This window comes from Coregonus lavaretus, assembly GCF_964263955.1.
Source record: "Coregonus lavaretus genome assembly, chromosome: 38".
NCBI lineage: Eukaryota > Metazoa > Chordata > Actinopteri > Salmoniformes > Salmonidae > Coregonus > Coregonus lavaretus.
Window position 1 is genome coordinate 15,909,982 of NC_140025.1, and position 20,876 is coordinate 15,930,857.

The window sequence follows — 20,876 nt, forward strand, 5'->3', positions numbered from 1 at the left end:
TGCTGACGTTCCTTTTGGACCATACCAAGTACAACTATTGGTAGGGTGATGGTGATATTTATGTAAAAATAATCTATTTCAACATGCAAGTCGGACGACAAATTCAATTGACATGAATAATTGTTACAATTAGAATATCCACAAAGCACAACTAAATTGAGTGCTAATACATGCAATGCAAATGTTTGCATAATAATACCACTAACCCCCTGTAGTCTAGTGCATCCTCCTTTACCGTTCTTTGGCATCCCTGGACCGAATATATTTATAACTAACCTAAGATAGTTCATCTGTGTCGTTCACTGTGGGAGCAAATGAAGCAAAGGGGGCAGAACAAGCAAGGAGGTAGGCAAAGCCAAGCACGAGCTAGCGAGATCCTATTCGCGCGTTGTAGCATGTATTTGCATATTTTCGTTAGGGAACGCCTCCTCTGTAAAGTACGCGTGTGCACAAACTCAATTCGACCTTGCACTCCTTCTAAATAAATACATTTTAAACTTTGGCAAAGCGTAAAGTCTATAAAACAGTGGACTGTATTCGTAACAGATTACAGTTTTGGAAACATAAACATTTATTGAGATCAGATGTTTCATCGATTATTAAATTAGAAAAATGTTGGCCCAATTTCACCTAGTTCCATCCTCTCCCACTACCACTGGACTTCCTCTCACTACCATATTTGGTGGAGAGAAAACGTTGTAAACGGATGCTTCAGCTTTATAACCCCTGTGACGTGTCTGGGTTACTCCTTCTGGCTGTGACTGAACTGCAAAATAGCTTGTTGCTTGTGCAACACGATAGCCTTACTGTAAAGTAATTCGTGGTGAGAAAAAGTAATTTCTGCCTTTACCGATTTGAAATTTTCCTACTAGAATGTTTGCAACTCGATAGTCCATATTATTTTACCTTTCCTGGAAGTAGTTCCGCGTGGGTCGTTGGACGGCTCTTGACTGCGCGCGGTGACAAGTACAGCTGGATGCGACAGGTAAGCAGGTAGCCAGCTAGCATAGAATAGCTAGCTAGCTCAATTCTTTCTTGGGTTGTTACGATTTTGTTTAGTTACCTGTTAGGTAGTTAGCCAGTTTGTTAACTCGTCACCTTGTGCTTAGCTATGTCAATGTTGTTGCCAACATAGATAGCTAGCTATGTTATTACCGGCGCGACCTAACGTTATTTCGTTTTGCCGCAGCTAACAACTTCAACAGGAATGCTAGCTAACGTTAGCTAGCTAACATCTCGTAGGCTTTCAAAGTGAGTTGACAGATTTTGTAGAAACTATTGTTTCAGTTAGCCAATGTTGTCAGCTAGCATTGAATTGCCCCCACGAGTTAGCTTTCAACTATTAGCTAGAACTGTTTGCTAACTTCACGGCACGCGAACATGTTATCGAGCTGTCAAAGCTTCAGGTGGCTGTCAGTGTCACTATTAATGTTGTTGACTAGATAGATAGTCGTAGTACCTAACTAGTTGGCTTTGGAAAGTCAATGTTGCCATGCATATGCAAACTAGCTAGTTACCTAAATTAAATTCCATCGCCACATCTTGCTCCAATTTAAAGGGGGAGAGAAGAGTAATCTATTCATTACTAGGTTAGGTTGAGCACCTCTAGATGTCTCTTTCAGGTGCCAAATGACAGTGTGTTGCAGACATTATCAGCTTCACTAACAGTACATACATCATATTGTAGGTTAAGTAAACATAATGTAGGTTATATAACTTTGACATATAACATATTTTATGACTTAGGCATACAAAAACTCACACAGTGTTCTTGTAGAGAGAGTGAGTGAAGGTCAATAGGTTATTAATGTGTGTTAATGTGCCAAAGATGATCAATGCTGATGATTTAGTAAGGCTCAATAAACAGTTGGGCTATGCATGTGACTCATAATTATTTTATTCCATGCTCTGATGTTCATGTGTGCACTGCAGACAGGCTACCGTTTGCAGAACAGAATAAAGATTTCAGACTTAACTAATGCAATAGCCTAGGGCTGATAGTTTTTTAATCCGGTAAACACATTTTATTTTCCTCAGTGGCCTGGAGAATTGCTAGCCAATGGACTTTAGAAGTCTGCAGTTAATGGTATAGCCTAGTCGTCAAGTAGCAGGTTATTGTGTGTCTTACAAAAAGAGATATCCTGAAATGGATATGCATTGCAAAGAACTGTTGATGAGATTCACAGAGGATATATAGGTCTATCCGTGGATCTGTTTTGTCCTTCATTGTAGGTAGCCATGGAAACCCACTGCTGATTGAGACTTGAAGATTTGCAATATAGCAGGGGCAAATGAACAATTCAACAAGATGGAGCCTCTTTGTATTGTCAGTCCTCTGAACAATGTTACATAGCTGCATTTGGATGTAGGGCAGGCCTTCCTCATTTCACACTATTCTATAGTGTTCTGTACATTTTACTAAGTCACATATTAATTGGTCAGCAGAAAGTCCTTCATCCAGGGAGTTAGAAGTGAAACACAACTCTGCCTCTTGATATTTAATTACAGCCAACAACAGGAAGGTAGCAGGCCATCATTGATCTTTCACTGGTTTCCATTATTTTCTTTATTCAAATCTTGGAAATGGAGAGAGACCACACCCTTTATTTTATGTGGAGGATTGGTGCTCTTGCCTCTTTTAGCCATAGGCTAAATAAATCAAATCAAATTCAAATCTATGTTTGTCATATGCACAGGATACAGTGTAAATGGTGTAATTAAATGCTTACTTGCAAGCTTCAACAGTGCAATGAAAGAAATTGAATAATACTATATGAAAACAGGGTAGGAATTTAGCCTAACAAGGTCTCCATGTTAAAATGCACTCAAAGTTCAAGAAATTCTCTTGGAAATTGCTTTAACGAAGGCAAAAAATTTGTATCTCTGCATTGGTTGTTTTGTTTCTTTAGCCTACTCATTTGAAAGTCACTTGTGGAGTTCATAGCCTGTTGTTCTAATATCACATTGAGGCACAAGGGTGAACCAGGACAGGGATTAGGGAGGGGATACAGTGGTGGGAAGTAAGTAGCCTTACTTGTTTGTGCACAAGGCCTTTGTTTTCCTTTTGGGAATCTATTTCTGCAACATTACCTTCGTTATGGCTAGTATCCCATCGTTTCAAAGTGATTTGGATTTAGGTAGAATATTGGACTTCGTTTAGGACCACTTGCTCACCAATAGCCTCCTAGGCTATATTTTCCAGTTGTTTTCCTGCAGTCATCTCCCCTCCACCTCTGTCTGAAGCACTATCTAGTGTTGTCAAGCATAGTTGTAGCGTGTTCAGGTAGGTCCCCCCCTTCTCTCAGCATAGGGATGAGAGTAGAGCACCACGTGGGGGTTATTCACTAAAACCAAACGGAAGTAAACAGGCTGAAACGGGGAGGGACCTACCTGAATTTGTCCAATAAGAAACGCTTGTTTTCGTTTGCAAAACGTTTTGCTACGATGTGCACTAATGAATACGACCCTGTAAGTTGGGTCCCCTATTACGGTCTGTTACGGTCTATGGGTGGGTCGCATGCAAAGATGCAAAGATGACGTTGGTGGATGGCGCTAACATGATTTATTTTAGTCTGTCAGCTGCTGAGGTAGGATACACAATTCACTTTGTTTAGGAGGATAGATTAACACCACAGATTGAAAAAAATCCATTCCTATTTTTTTTTTTGCACTAGTTGTTATTGTCCGAGCTAGCCTTGAGGGTTATCAGGTTTATTTGCCAGTGGACTGGAAAGAGCATGTCAGGCCTCATTGATGTTGTTGATGAAGCACTCAGGCTGCCACATAATCTGCCGTCCATGTATGGGAGTGGGAGCTCAATGCGGAGAGGGTGAGCGAGATAAAGAGGGAGAGTTGGATAGAGAAAGGTAGAGAATACAGCTGTTGTGTTGGATTGGAATCGAAAAATCGTGAAGCCAGGGCTCTGACTCATCAGTTCTGTGCTGCAGCGGCTCCATCCACCATGTCTGACTTGATACTAAATAGGCTGCTGTGTGTGTCGTCACCAGGGTGGGTTGGGGAGAAGAGGAGAGACAGTGTTCTCTTTCCTGTGGGGATGGTGCTAAGCTAATTGTCATGTTACAGTGCAGGTGGGGAGAGCTTATGCTCCACATCAGATCACTGCATATCAGACAGGTGTACAAAAAAAAAAAAGTCCCTGTCTCTATTTCAAATAGGCTACTACTTTATAAATAGGTTACATACAGATTAGCTTTATTATATACACTCTGTGTTTTTGTTTTGCCTATAGTGATACAGAGGAGGATGTGCTTTTTTCATGTTGGTTGCCTAGTAGCCTAGATGTTGTGTCCTTCGTGGAATGGCCAAAGAGGGGATGGATGGCTTGTAACAGTTGAGCTGGGCATGAAATTGGGGAAATACCTTTAAGATCCAGCAGTGTCTGTGTCATTGGGTAGTTCTGCCTGCTTGCCAGTCAGTACCCTGTGAGCCAAACAGAAAACCGCTGTGACCTGATATCCCTTTTCCTATTGGCCCGGGCCGTGAGTGGGCGGACCTGGCTGGAGGTGGGTGGGCAGGCAGGCAGGAAGGGGCTGGCTGTGGGGGATGGCTGGAAGTGATTCAGCCAGATAGTTGAGCAGACACTGCTCTGCTTCCTGTCTGCCTGCTTCGCTCCCCTCTGTGGCTGAAAGAGAAAGAGAAAAAAAATCCCTGTCTAGGCATGGGACTCTGGCTGCTGCAGTGCTCGGCAGCTCCTCGCAGGGAATGACAACAGTTCACATGGTCATTAGCTCCAGACTCTGAAGCAGGGAACTACTCCGAGGCATAGCAGCTGCACCTGGTTTGGCTTAAAGAGAGGCACGACAGAGCTATACGGGACTCAGCCAAAAACGAGGTGGGAAGAACGTCTCTGATCTATATCTTTTTAAAAAGTTGTTTGCTGCAGTGTGGTGCATACATACTGGGTGGGTAGGGAGTAGAAAGGGAGTGTGTGTGTGGGAGAGGGAGCTACAGAGAGGGGGAGCACAAATGCGTGAGAGTGAGGGGAGCTCGCCAGTACGGTCTAACAAGCACTTTGCGGGTTACAGCCACTGCTATTCCTTGTGCTTGTATTGGGACTTGTTGATGACGAGGGAAACTACCACAGGCAGACAGTGCCTCTCCCTTCTCTCCATGATGCAGAACAATTATGCATACTTTTCTCTCCATGAAGTGTAGAGCACATGGACTAGCCAGAGAGAGAAAGATTTTTCTGATTTATTTTGTATTCTGCTCCATAGGCTGTTTCAAACGTTCCTTTTATGACAGGATATTGTTTGCCATATAAAAAAATGAGTTTCACTTTCAATGCAGTCAGTTCATAGGCGTAGCTAAAATATTTTCCTCTTGTACTGGAGGTGGACATGAAACACAGAGCCGTGGGCTGGCTCCCTAATTAGCCTTGTTGGGCTTCTTACAATTTTAAGGAGGTCCACAGCCACACTCCACAGTAAGCACTTTATCCACTGCTAGTATGAGAGGGAGCTGGACATGTTGACCGGTGCAGCCTGGAATGATCAGGAAAACACTAGAACGGTGTCTGTCTAACTAACAGTTGGCAGTCATGGGTCGAAGTGGAGGAGGAAGTGGGTGTTTGTTTTCTGAAATGGAATACCGGTTCAGCCCTTCCTGTTACAAAAATAAACAACAAAAAACAGCAAGGCCAGTGCTGCGAGCCTGAGCAACTCCCTCCCTAAATTGATTCACATGTGAGTTGTCACTGCTGACACAGAAAGGTAATTAGCCATGCCTTTTTAAAGGATTGGGAGCTTTTAGGGAATATTGAGCTTTTAGCTAATTTTTTCCTCCAGACCTTTTAAACATTAACAACAATCTACGTTACCTTGAAAATAAGCTCTTTATGTCCAAGCACTGATTTTGTGTGAGTGCTGTGATGAGAGGAAAAGAAAGCTGAATCATTTGGCCTTCACATTAGCATGGCATTTCAGTGAAAGGATAATTCTGTTTTAAAATGGCCACATTGGAAGTAATTTCAGAATTAGCCTGCTGGTTGGTCATGAGTCATAGCTTGACAGTTGAGTTGTTTTTACAGTGTATTCAAGGGGTTTCTCTTCCAGAACTAATGGAAAGCGTTTTAATTTAGTTAAATGCTAAATTTTTTAAGACAGACTGGCTATTAGAGGATCATCTGAAGTTGTTTCACCAAAAAAAATCCTGAGTAACTTTTGTGTGAATGCACAGTTGCACCCACATCTTTTAGTACTCGAGTCAGGAAAGTCCATGACAGTCACAGTAAATAGGTCTTCTGTCTGTTACAGGCTACATAAACTTAAAATCCAGCCCTCTCATTAGCTGTCAGATCTATATTGAGCTGTAGATGGGCTAATCAGGGCAGAGGATTGGTTAAATATCCTATAGGCCTGTGTCAGTGGCATGAGATGACCATCGCGGTCACTGAGTTTTAGTTAAGGCTATTAAGATATGAGGCACACATTTCTGCTGACTGTTAAATATTCTCTGCTTTGCCTCTTCCCAGTAGCCCTGCTTAGCTTAGTCCACTAACCTCTGCTTAGCTAGTGTCACTCATTTCTCCCTACGCTAATGACATTTGATAATTTGAAGATCCAAGGCGCTGTAGCTAATGCCAATAACAATTTGCAGGAGGGCATACTTTAATTTCCACCCATTTATCCTTAGGCCTGCTATTCAGATATATGTTTTGCTTCGAAAATATGCATTGGTAAGATATTTGTGTAGACTTGCAGGAAATTGTGATATACAAGTTAGGCTTATTTAAATACGTTCCCTTATGATGTGGATATACTTTAATTTATGAATTTAACAACATCTTTTGAAGAGATCTGCATATCAAATACGTAGCCTAGGCTATATTTTAATGTCAAATTTTCAGCAAACGGATTGCACATTTTGCAGTTGACATTTTGAAATTCAGAACAAAATGCCGTCATCAAATATGCTCTTTAGAACCATTGTTAGGATGGTAAACATGACAGAAATCGTTTTTGAACTAGCCTGATCATATATAAAAAAAAAAAAAAACACTATTACTCTTGTATTTCCACAACCAGTTTAGCTTTCATTACACTGAAGCACACTCATACTCTTTGCTGCCATGGAAAATGTGGCCTACTCGTGTTCCTCTTGGCCATATATGGTGGATTGCCATCTCTGCATGGTAATACATTCGAAAGAGCAGGTATTCATTTGCTTGGTTGTTATAGACCTGCTGTTTAACACCTAGCTGGTGCTTTAATAAGATCGTCTGTAGTCTGTCAAACGAAAACGATGAGAAGTGTAGATTAGGCCTATCTCTCAGGTTGACAACATCCAGGAGAGACTAACACCGCATACACAGCTAACAGGATACAGGGGTGGTATTCAGAGGTCAAGCTAATGACTTTCACTCGAGAGAACCCTGCACTAGCCTGGCCTGCTCTCATTCAAATTAGGAGATGACCAAGATAACGCCTGGCCAGCTGGCCTTAGTAACTGTAATCCTTCAAGGTCTAGTCGTAACATGGAGCTTTGTCGTAACATGGAGCTTTCTCCAGTCCCCACAAATCTCTGGCCTGCTCTTGGGTCTCCTTTCCTGGCTGGTTAGGCTAGCTGCTCTTTGGTAAAACATTGCACTTTTACTGGATGGCATGTCTTTGCCTGCCTCTTTTCAAGGGACAGAGCAATAGCCTACAGTTCTTTTTTTTTTGTGGTGGAAAGCCAAAAAAGCTTGACTGTTGAGCACTGTGCACATCACTCTGTCCTGGAAGCACCAAGAGAGAGCTGGGCGGGGGCGTACAGGACTAATCTGTGCAGGTCACAACAAGGGTGTCACATGGCCCTACCTAGCTGCGCACCATCTGTCCCTCCAGTCGTCCTCATCAGCACTCTTTCCTGGAGGCATTTCCGCTAGGTTAGCCTCAAAGTATTCATACCCCTTGACTTATTCCACATTTTGTTGTGTTACAGCCTGAATTTAAAATGGATTAAATATTTGTTTTTGTCACCCATCTACACACAATATCCCGTAATGACAGTGAAAACATGTTTTTAGAAATTGTAGCAAATGCATTGAAAATGAAAAGTGAGTCTTTCTGGGTAAGTCTCAAGGAGCTTTTCACACCTGGATTGTGCAACATTTGTCCATTTTGTTATTTTCTAAATTCTTCAAGTTCTGTCAAATTGGTTGTTGATCATTGCTATACATCCATTTTCAGGTCTTGCCATATATTTTCAAAACTGTAACTTGGCTACTCAAGAACATTTACTGTCTTCTTGGTAAGCAACTCCAGTATAGATTTGGCCTTGTGTTTTAGGTTATTGTCCTGCTGAAAAGTGAATTAATCTCCCAGTATCTGGTGGAAAGCAGACAGAACTAGGTTTTCCTCTAGGATTTTGCCTGTGCTTCGTTCCATTCCGTTTATTTTTTTAATCCTGAAAAACTCCCCAGTCCTTAATGATTACAAGCATACCATAACATGATGCAGCCACCACTATGCTTGAAAATATGGATTGTGGTACTCAGTAATGTATTGGATTTGCCCCAAACATAACACTTTTCAGGACAAAAAGTGAATTGCTTTGCCAAATTTTTTTTACAGCATTACTTTAGTGCCTTGTTGCAAACAGGTTATTCTGTACAGGCTTCCTTCTTTTCACTCTGTCAATTAGGTTAGTATTGTGGAGTAGCTACAATGTTGTTGCTCCATCTCATTTTTCTCCTATTACAGCCATTAAACTGTAACTGTTTTAAAGTCACCGTTGGCCTCATGGTGAAATCCCTGAGCGGTTTCCTTCCTTTCCGGCAACTGAGTTAGGAAGGACGTCTGTATCTTTGTAGTGACTGGGTGTGTTGATACAGCATCCAAAGTGTAATTAATAACTTCACCATGCTCAAAGGGATATTCAATGTCTGCTTTTGGATTCTTTTTTTACCCAAACTACCAATAGGTGCCCTTCTTTGTGAGGCATTCGAAAACCTCCTTGATCTTTGTGGTTGAATCTGTGTTTGAAATGCACTGCTCAACTGAGGGACCTTACAGATAATTATATGTGAGGGGTACAGAGATGAGGTATTCATTCAAAACTCATTTGAAGCACTATTATTGCACACAGTGTGAGTTCATGCAACTTATGACTTGTTAAGCAAATTTTTACTCCTGAACTTATTTAGGCTTGCTATAACAAAGGGGTTCTATACTTATTGACTCAAGACATTTCAGCTTTTCATTTTTAATTAATTTGTAAACATTTTGAAAAACATAATTCCACTTTGACATTATGGGGTATTGTGTGTCTAGGCCAATTACAAAAAAATTACATTTTAAATTCGAGCTGAAAAAGTCAAGGGGTGTGAATTTTTTGAAGGCACTGTATATGTAGCCCATGTACAGTGAATATAGGCAATCTTAGGATCGGCTAGCGTACAAACACGGGGCTCAGTAATATGCTAGGGCTAAGCTATGCTATATCATATGGCTGTATCAGCTCTCTCTCGCTCAAGTAACCTGATATCCAGGCCATTCTCCATGACATGTAGGCTACCAGGTATCTTAGCTGTGTTTTTTGTATTTTCTGAACCAGGAAAGAAGAGTGTAGAGTAGGCCAATAAGATGTTACACTGGTAACCTGATATAAAGGCCTTTCTGCTTTTCTTATCCATCTCACCCTGATATGGGGTCATAACACATTGAAAGAAGACACTGCGTTGCCATTTTGTTTTTAATCTTTTAGCAAAATTCCATTACAATAAAAGCTTTAGAGCTTTTTGCTACTTTGCCCCCACTCACACTGTAACCCAGACACTACCCTACAGAGGGTAGTGCGTACGGCCCAGTACATCACTGGGGCAAAGCTCCCTGCCATCCAGGACCTCTATACCAGGCGGTGTCAGAGGAAGGCCCTCAAAATTGTCAAAGACTCCAGCCACCCTAGTCATAGACTGTTCTCTCTGCTACCGCACGGCAAGCGGTACCGGAGTGCCAAGTCTAGGTCCAAAAGACTTCTCAACAGCTTCTACCCCCAAGCCATAAGACTCCTGAACAGCTAATCATGGCTACCCGGACTATTTGCACTGCCCCCCCACCCCATCCTTTTTACGCTGCTGCTACTCTGTTAAGTAAGTATTTATGCATAGTCACTTTAACTCTACCCACATGTACATATTACCTCAACTACCTCAACTAGCCGGTGCCCCCGCACATTGACTCTGCAACGGTACCCCCCTGTATATATAGCCTCCCTACTGTCACTTTATTTTACTGTATATATAGCCTCCCTACTGTCACTTTATTTTACTTCTGCTCTTTTTTTCTCAACACTTTTTTTGTTGTTGTTTTATTCTTACTTTTTTGTTTAAAATAAATGCACTGTTGGTTAAGGGCTGTAAGTAAGCATTTCACTGTAATGTCTGCACCTGTTGTATTCGGCGCATGTGACCAATAAAATTTGATTTGATTTGAAATAGCACATCGATTTGTGGGAATTGCTGATGCCGGGTAATTGAGAAATACTTGGCTTCTAAGCGACGATGATGATGATTCAGCCTTTATCATGATTTAGGAGCAAAAAATATTTTCTGAGCCAATTAGAAACCTAGAAAAAATATATTAATAACTGGTGAGGAAATGCAGTACTGCATTACACAATCCTAACTTTAAGCATTAGTTGGGAAAATGCGAAACTGACCCAAGATCAGCATCTTGGGGCAAATTCACCCTACTCCATATTACATGTGGCCAGTGGTGTAAAAATACTTTTAAAGTACTACTTAAGTAGTTTTTTTTTCGGTATCTGTACTTTTATTTGTTTATATTTTTGACAACTTTTAATTTTACTTCACTACATTCCTAAAGAAAATAATGTTATTTTTACTCCATACATTTTCCCTGACTCCCAGTACTCGTTACATTTTGAATGCTTAGCAGGACAGGAAGTGGTCCATTTCACCCACTTATCAAGAGAACATCCCTGGTCATCCCTACTGCCTCTGATCTGGCTGACTCACTAAACACACATGCTTCGTTTGTAAATTATATCTGAGTGTTGGAGTGTGCCCATGGCTATCCGTAAATTTAAAAAAAACTAGAAAATGTCTACGTCCAGTATGAAGAAATGTAGAGGTAGTTTTGCTAGCCAATTCTAACTAGCCTTAGCACAATGACTGGAAGTCTATGTATGGTACTGTATCTACTAGCATTCTAGCAGTTACCATAGACTTCCAGTAATTGAGCTAACACTAGTTAGCAACTTCCTTCAAACTGCATGCAGAGACCTAAAAATGGTATCCGCAAGTTCATCTTACTCTGGGGAAGTAGATAAAGGGCTTCATTGCCAAAATCCTGAATTTTCCCTTTAAGGCCTATTTGATTTTGTATGATACAGTAGCCTAGTATAGTATAGTATAGTATGTTACAACGTAACATACATTTGGCTCGATACCAACCAGTAAAATGAACCCAAGTGAGGTTAAGTAATTTTGCTGCCTGGAACAGTATCCTTAATCCGTCTTGCACCCCCCATAAAATGAGACCATCTGTGTTTAGTTTTTTTGGGCGGAAGATTCTAAAAATAAAAAGGTATTAATTGTGAAAGGTCACATCTGACATGATTCTTACCTGCTTCTTTCTTAGCGACTGACATGTCCCTGGGGAGATGCTGTGAAATTAAATCCTGCCTTTAAGACTGCAGGATTGGTGTCGAGAGAGAATGCATCTCATTTCATATTTGCAGTACGGTTCTAAAGTGGGCCAATTTCCGAGATGACAGGATGGTGTTTTACCACACACACACACACACACACACACACACACACACTAGGGTTGGGCTGATATACAGTGAGCTCAAAGTATTGGTACAGTGACAAATATTTTGTTACAATAACTATGAGGTTAAATTGCAGACTGTCAGCTTTAATTTGAAGGTATTTTCATTAGGGCTATCCCCGACCTAATTCAAATCTTGGTCGACCAAGAGTTGTCTGTTCTTTCGATTAATCGACTGTTCGAAATTTTAAAACGTGTATTTTTCCATATGTAGACACACCCTATGTGTTTTAATAAAATCAACTATATCTAGTCTACTGAGCTTGTCTGATGCTTTAAGCACACTGTGATTAAATAATGAAGACACACAAATGACTTGAGAGAGCCAGAGATCAAGATAGCCTAACCAGAAGAAGAAAAAAAACTGTTCTGCCATTACACTCTCGAAGTTGCCGGTAATAGGCTACACCAGGTGTCGGCAACCTTTTTATAGTACCTATTTATCTTACAATTTCTACCGATCTGTGTGCCAGTGATGATTTTCTTATGCACATTTTCGTGGAGAAGTTTCATTTATTTTATAATAGTCTTCGTATCTCGATCATTGTCATGTGATTAATACAAATTCTATCAAAATCTAAAAGTAACTTCTATTGCCATTGCCAACTATGTAGAAATAGCCTACATAAAGCCAACAAATAAAAACATTAGCCTGCAGGTAGAAAATATCCTGATAAAAGTAATTTACATTGGCTATGCATGGAACTTGAAACATATCAACTATCAACTTGGTCCAGCCCTATGTCAAGCTAACAAACTTGCATCATTGTATAAAATATTCTGGACCCTCAGAGTTTCCCGCACCAGTGAGCTCGGGACAGACACAGCTGTAGGCACACTGAGTGGTTATGGAAAGGGAGAGATGAATTTGGAAGCTGGAAAGACTTTTCAAGTAGACTACATTGAGGAATTATTGGCATTCTCAAGGATGTAAAAACCGACTTTTGTTTACTTGCTGTTTTGAGGTGAAGAAAAAATTACTTTGAGAAGCTCCACAGCTCATTAGTGGTGTTGAGTTAAGACAATCAGAAATACTATCAGATCCCCAAATGGGCACATTTATAAGCCTACATTTGCGCGCAGGCCAGGTAGCCTAGGCCTAATTCTATGCGTAATCAGGTGCGTGTCCTTACTCAACATTGACGTAAGCGCTCCAAACAAAACACAATGAATTAATTGACAACCCGTAAATGGAATGGAATGAAATAAACCAAAACTTGTTTCTCACAAGTGTAGCCTAGGTTGTGCGTTCTGCAAACAACGTGTCCACTCTGACAATGAGAAACATAAATTACGGTAACCAAACAAACATTGTAGATTAGAAATTATGGGAATTAACAGTAAATGTACTACTGGTGTGCCATCCCGACAGCCTCCGCAATGGATTAGTCCACTGAGACAGGCGTCAATCAAGACGTGCCATAATTTTTTTTGCAACTGCTCAACTTCAAAATTCTCGGTCGACCAACAGCCTGTCGACTAAATGAGGTCAGCCCTAATTTTCATCCATATCGAGTGAAACGTTTAGAAATTACAGCACTTTTTGTACATAGTCTCCCCATTTTAGGGCACCAAAAGTATTGGGAGAAATTCATCTGTGTATTAAAGTAGTCAAAAGTTTAGTATTTGGTCCCATATTCATAGCACGCAATGACTACATCAAGCTTGTGACTCTACAAGTTGGTTGGGTGCATTTGCTGTTTTTTTTGGTTGTTATAGATTATTTTGTGCCCAATAGAAATTAATGGTAAATAATGTATTATCTGATTTTGGAGTCACCTTTATTGTAAATAAGAATATAATATGTTTCTAAACTAGATGAGAAAGTAACAGACACACAAATATCATAACCCAAGACATGCTAACATCTCGCCATTACAATAACAGCAGAGGTTAGCATTTTTTGGGGCGGTATGATATTTGAATCTAACTTTCTCACTCATCATTATTCATGATTCATTCAGGATTATCCGTAATCATGGTAGCATCCACATTAATGTAGAAGTGTTTAGAAACATATTTTTATTTACAATGACTTTGACTCCAAAATGACACTACATTATTTACCATTCATTTCTAAAGATTATTTAATGAGAATGTGACTATAACATTGCAAATAAGCCCATAGAGTATGCCTATATGTTGGTTTCCAGGTCCAGAAATGGAGCATCATGGCTGAAAATGGTTAGGCCTACTTTAACTTGTCACCAGCAGCTTGTTGCATGGTTGTAGTCATAGATATGGAAATGTGAAGATAAAAAAAATACTCTATTGAAGCAGACCTGCATGTGACATAACTGCCCATGATATGGAGCCAAGTGATCAAAGATGGAGGGGGGGTCTATCTTACAGTAGGCTACTGCCATGGCTTTTACTGTCTGGAATCACTTTCTTTCATGACCACCAAGGCTACTTCCTCATAAAGTTTTGACTACGATTTGCACATAGGTCTATTTGTTTGTATGGAGTCCGACCAATGTCTCTTGTTCATTGTGGAGTGCAGTATGCTCACTATGCTGGTGTTGTACTTATTTTGCCCCATGCCTTTGAATGGAGGGATCTGTGGGATATGAAACAGTGAAGGGAATTTTAAACAGCAGCTGCAGGTTTTTACAACCCTCCCTCCCTTGTTCGCCTGCCCCACCCCCACTTCCCTCTCCCAGTTATCACCAGAAAATATTTCCAGATGCTCCAAGGGAAACAGGCTCCCTGCACGGTAGTCGGTTTGTAATGGATTCAAAAAGCAAGCTAAAGGATATGTCATTTTCTTTATTTGCTAAAAGATATGTCCTTTTCCCCCCCTCCCCAACCCCAGTAGACGGAGGACAGTGGCTGAAAACGGATGCAGAGCGAGAGCCGCGAGACTCATTCTCTCTCTATGAATTGAAAATCTGCTGGCCGCATCAATGACCTGCTGTCTAATTTGACTGGTACAGTAGTGTCTGGTTGGTGTTGAGGCGCTTTAGGCACCCGGGCAGTGGCGTAATCGTGTCTGGCACATGCATCTGTCTCGGTCTCTCTCGCTCTGCCTGTTGGATGGCTTCCCGGAATACTGCTGCGCTGCACGTTTTCTATTAGCTTGCGGCTCTCGTCACGGCATTACTCGACAGGGTGGGTGGACCCCAGGGGCTTTATCCCACCTATCCCGCACTGGCTTGGCTTACTGCACTCTTGCTGTCTCATTGTACAGGGGTCGTTGCCATTCTCCGCTCTGCTTTGTATTCAACACGCGTGAGGGCTGCACCGGGCAAGTTGGCGCACAATGATGCAAAGTAATGATCGGGAACTCAGACCAAGTGGCAGCTGAATAACCTCGCAACCGCCCTCTGTTGGTTTACACGATACTTCAAGCCAGCCTCCTCCTACCCAGCCACACACACAAACAAGGGCGCGCACACACTCTCTCACACTCACACACCACTAAAAACAGGGCGCCAGACGCCTGTATATCAATGTGTTTTCGACAGTCATATTATTCTCCTGGTTATTATGATAGGCTAAACATTATTATACAATTTCTCAATGTTTGGCTTAGGCCCTACATTTCTAGGCCACAAGCTTCAGTTTTGGCGTTAAAGTCTACTAGAGCACTAACAACTGTGGTTAAAGTTAGAACAGGACAGAATAGGCCATGAAATTGAGAACATTTTCTTGTGGCTTAAGCTGATTCCGATTTGGAGGGCTCAACGCAATTCCTGATAATGGATCTTGTTATTGCAGATCAATAATGTGCTTAGGTGGTGGGCATGTCAGGGGGCGTGGCAATGAGCGTGGTCGGCCTGTCTGCGCTGCACAATCAAAAAAAAAATATAGGCGGTGTATAGAAATGTTGCCATTTTTAAGTACTTTCTGCACTTTTTTTTGCGGTTTTAAAGCTAGTTTCCTGCAATACAATGCATTTTGCCATGGCTAATGCTGTGTTAGTTTGCTTGCGCATAATAACAAAATGTATAATATTGCTAAAGTCATTGTTTTGGGAATTTTCTATTTTCTACATAGCCTACTCTATATCTGGTTTTAGTCATTTTAAGTTTACACAGAAAGCATTTTTCCATTCAAAAAAAGTAATTAAATAAAACCATTTTTTGTAATATATATATATTTTTACATTGTTTGGACTTAGGCAACCCAAAAAGACACTTAGGCGGCCCGCCCAAGTATTACAATGGCAGAAAAATCCCTGAATACTTTTGCCTATGGGTCTGTATTGGTTAAGCACATTCACAGCTTTGTTATCTTGTGAACAGTAGATTTATTGCCATTTATTTCTTTTTCTAGAGTTTTCTGATTGATTGTTCACTCTTCTTGAAAGGATATTTGGGGAAATAATGCTGTCCCCAGCAATACGTTTCCAGTTTATTTCATAAACCGTTTTAGCATAAAATAAAACAAACTGAGACTGTTGCATTAATGCTTCAGGCAGTTGTTTAGCTACTCTCTCTGAAAATAATCTCTCTCTCTCTCTCTCTCTCTCTCTCTCTCAGATCGTTGACAGAAAGTGCCTTGTCAGACAACATCCCTACTTGAAGCTGCCTGCGTGCGCCTCCACCACCAAGCCTGCAGCATTCCCCCCCCTTGCTGTGACAGAAGATAGCTCATCCTCAGCCCCTGCCCTACCATCTCATCTTTACCAGGCTCCGTCGTTGTGCTAGAGAAACCCAAGCGGAAAGATTTAACTGCAGAGGTTGGGAGAACTGGCCAGCCACTCTGCCAAAACACAGAGTGCTGACTGACTCATTCGGACAAGTTTAGTCAATACCCAACCCACCGTCTGCACCCACTTAATATTCTCTCCCAAGCAGTGCCATCGCCCTCGAAATAGCACCAGTTCTCCCCCCTCCCTCCCACTACCACCTCATTTGGACGGTCCGTCAGTCCAGCCTGCCTCTGAGCATGCCCCTGTTGCCCTGTCAGTGGCCTGCACCTGGGACTAACTGATTGACGAGCGACATCTCTTGATTGACAGCTTCTCTGATAGCCGCCATCTCCCAAGCTGCGACCACGGCCGGGTTGCAAGTCCACCAACTCTGCTGCTCTGAAGTCCGCAAGGGCAAACGACTTTCACTGACCCACATTTTATTTTTGCTACACTTTTAGTTGTTTTTTTAGCACACTGAAGAGCCATTAGCGTATAGCCTCTCCTAAAACAAGTGGCTAGCTCGACCCCACCCCCGGCATTGCTATGGCTTTAAATATTGCTTCGATGCGAGACACAAAATGGCTGACGCTGGAGGTGTGCCGGCAGTTCCAGAGGGGGACATGTTCGCGGAGTGACGAGGAATGCAAATTTGCGCACCCGCCCAAAAGCTGCCAGGTGGAGAATGGAAGGGTGATTGCCTGCTTTGACTCGCTAAAGGTAAGGAATGCTAGCAACCACAGCTCGGCCGGCGGCTGTAACGCTTGGAGCTTATCCATATTGAAGAGTAGCAGAGCAGATATAAAGGGGAAGTATTTATTCTAAGGCACATGTGTCAAACACAAGGCCCGCCGGCCGGATCCGGCCCGTGATACATTTCTATCCGGCCCGTGCTGTGCGCCAAAGGCAGTGCATTGTCACACACATTCCTCTTCCTAGACCCACACACACACACACCTCCTCTCAGAGACCCACACACACCTCCTCTCAGAGACCCACACACACACACCTCCTCTCAGAGACCCACACACACACACCTCCTCTGAGACACACACACACACAAACACCTCCTCTGAGACACACACACACCTCCTCTCAGAGACACACACACACACCTCCTCTCAGAGACACACACACACACCTCTCAGAGACCCACACACACACACCTCCTCTGAGACACACACACACACACACCTCCTCTGAGACACACACACACACACCTCCTCTGAGACACACACACACACACACCTCCTTTGAGACACACACACACACACACACACACCTCCTCTGAGACACACACACACACCTCCTCTCAGAGACACACACACACACACACCTCCTCTCAGAGACCCACACACACACCTCCTCTGAGACCCACACACACACACCTCCTCTGAGACCCACACACACACACACACACACCTCCTCTCAGAGACCCACACACACACACAGCTCCTCTCAGAGACCCACACACACACACACACACCTCCTCTCAGAGACCCACACACACACACACACACACACACCTCCTCTCAGAGACCCACACACACACACACACCTCCTCTCAGAGACCCACACACACACACACACCTCCTCTCAGAGACCCACACACACACACACACACCTCCTCTCAGAGACCCACACACACACACCTCCTCTCAGAGACCCACACACCCACCCATGAGCCAGCCAGTGTGCTGTATCATGTCATCACTAAACATTAGAAGCATCCCCAACTGTTTTCCTTAATGGTACTGACTGATTTTAAGCGTGTTGTAGGAACCGGGTCATTGCTGTACTACAGAAAATGTCATATTGGTTGTCAAAAAGTTATTAGATAAAGGATTCACATGTGAGTATAAATTAGGACACGTGAGTATGATGAGTCAACCGTTTATGAAAGTACAGCCTAATGCACTCCCAAATTGTGCTGCTTAAGTGTGTCCCATTTATAGTGCGCAACGGAGGGAAAGTGCATGGACACATGCCACAGTCCTAGGCTACTAAAATGTTGCAGTCGGGCTTTGGTTTTTAAAGCTTGACAATGAATAAACAAACTAAATCTGCAACAAAACACCATGCAGAGGAGAAAGATGTAGGCCTATTACAGCAACATCTGAGCAGTAGCCTAGGCTGGCTACTCAACTGCAAGACATACAGCTGCTTTCAACTACCGGTGATCCATGCAGTGCGAAAAATGAAAAACATGTTTTAAGTTTAAATGTTACAACAACCTACTTACATTTTTGTTATTTGCAGTTTTTTAATACCTTTTGATTAGGGTTGTAGCATATTATGCACCTCTGCAAGCATAGCAGCAAAGGCTGGACAAATATTATTTATGTTTAATTTTATTTTAAAATACACAACATCCTATGTACATTTTTTATGGACATTAAAAGAAGGGCCAGTTAGGGTCGCAGTTGTATGCAAAACATTTTCTAAAATATATTTTGTGTATTTTCAATATGGCCCTTACGGTGATTTGAGTTTGACACCCCTCTTCTAAGGGCTTCTGTGGTATCGCTCTCCAAATCCTTTGCGCATTGAATTGGGACAGATTTATGTTTAAATTGGGCACTACATAGTGAAGACCCCTTAAGTTCCCTACAAACAGGTATTTATTTCATAATGGCTTTGCTTATCCTGGTTTGAATAGGTCTAATCATTGGTAAACAACTACCTAGTTATAGTAAGTTTAAAAGAGCCTGTTGAAGATGGCTCAGAGCCAGTGAAGGTAGCTTATACAGTGCATTCGGAAAGTATTCAGACCCCTTGACTTTTTCCACATTTTACCTTACAGCCTTATTCTAAAATTGATTAAAGTGTTTTTTTTTTCTCATCAATCTACACACAATACCCCATAATGACAAAGCAAAAACAGGTTTTTAGACATTTTTGCAAGTGTATTAAAAATAAATAACGGATCACATTTACATAAGTATTCAGACCCTTTACTCAGTACTTTGTTGAAGCACCTTTGGCAGTGATTACAGCCTTGAGTCTTCTTGGGTATGACGCTACAAGCTTGGCACACCTGTATTTGGGGAGGTTCTCCCATTCTTCTCTGCATTTAATCCATTTTAGAATAAGGCTGTAACGTAACAAAATGTGGAGAAAGTCAAGTGGTCTGAATACTTTCTGAATGCACTCAATTCAGTTGATGCAAATTAGTTTGGCCATATTATGTAACAATTTTGTAATATGAGGTGACTCAATCTGGAGCAGGTAGATGTGTAAACTACATGCCCTATAGATCATCCATACCACAGTATCACGTAAGTACACCTGATTTCAACATTTTGCCGTTCAGATGGTAGACATCAGGGGAGGCGCTCAAATTAGAGAGTGTGTCAGTTCTCCACGCAATGCCAGAGTCTGACCTTTGCTCTATAGGTCAAGCTTGTCTGAGGTCTTCTGTCGTGATCTCTGCCACCAGTTGTGGGTGGGTTTTTTATACATGTAGCTCTGTTACCATTCCACGTCCATCCTTTATACTAGTGACCAACATCTGATCGGTGTAGAGGTGTCCGATGGTTCTATTTCTAGAACGTGTCAGCTGTTACACATAAAACAACATGTTGAATAAGGTGAATGTTTTTCTTTATTTAGCTTATGCAAGCAGTTGGTGTAATAGCAATAGGATTGCATTGTGCATGGTCACACTTTATTTGGATAGTCACATATAGATGATCTACAGATAGTGTGTTGATCGTATGACTATCTGTTGATAAGCAAATGCTTGCGACGGTTACGAAAGAGTTAGGGTTTGGTTTCGAATAAGGGTTAGGGCTAGGGTAAGGGTTACGTTTAGGATAAGGGTTAGGTTTAGTGGATAGTTAGTTGAAATGTTGTTGACACTTATTGAACATCTACAAACCATCTACTTGGGACTATCCAGATAAAGTGTTACCTGGCGCATTCAAGGATTTATGTTTTATATTTAATTATCCTGATTTTTTTTCTGCACTATGTAAACATTTTGTTTTAGACATTGAAAAGACCTAGGCCAATACTGCAGTCATGCTGCCACGTAATCCAATAATTCAACAGTGAATCAATTAAAATTAAATATAAAAAAATCTGAGAACTTTCAAGCCGAAAGAACCTGACAAAAACCTGATAAGAACCTTGTATTAAAAGCGGGTCCCCTTACAAAACATTACACAGCGAACTACTGCAGTGGGGATGGTGGAGTGCAGGCTACCTTATTTTTAAGACAGTGGCAGCAGTAGCTGCGATAAACCTACCCAGTGACAATGATGAATGACCAGAGAAACTGGAGCAGGTATCTTGCCGAACAATAGTCATACGTCACAATGCCTTAGCTTTTTAGGTGAAAGTGTGAGCTATTGCAGCAATTTTAAAGGGACACCAACAGAAGGTTATGCAGTGTTTAAACACAGTCTTCAAGGTCATGCTTTGGGTCAAAGGCAGCGGATCGA

The 20,876-nt window shown here is 41.8% G+C and overlaps 1 protein-coding gene across 13 annotated transcripts in view; it reads left to right on the forward strand.

Moving 5' to 3' along the window:
• Positions 1–708: 708 nt before the first annotated feature.
• Positions 709–20,876, forward strand: part of LOC311112188 (muscleblind-like protein 2a) — a 73,055-nt gene continuing 52,887 nt past the window's right edge. For 7 of the 13 annotated variants that reach the window (XM_084155201.1, XM_084155208.1, XM_084155207.1 and 4 more), the window contains exon 1: positions 16,887–17,151. In XM_084155201.1, coding sequence (XP_084011327.1) covers positions 16,978–17,151 — 174 coding nt within the window. In that variant the 5' untranslated portion in view covers positions 16,887–16,977. Of the gene's footprint in view, positions 986–4,670; positions 4,853–16,279; positions 17,152–20,876 lie in introns of those variants that run through there. The other 6 variants (XM_084155203.1, XM_084155204.1, XM_084155211.1 and 3 more) reach the window with 6 other exon arrangements.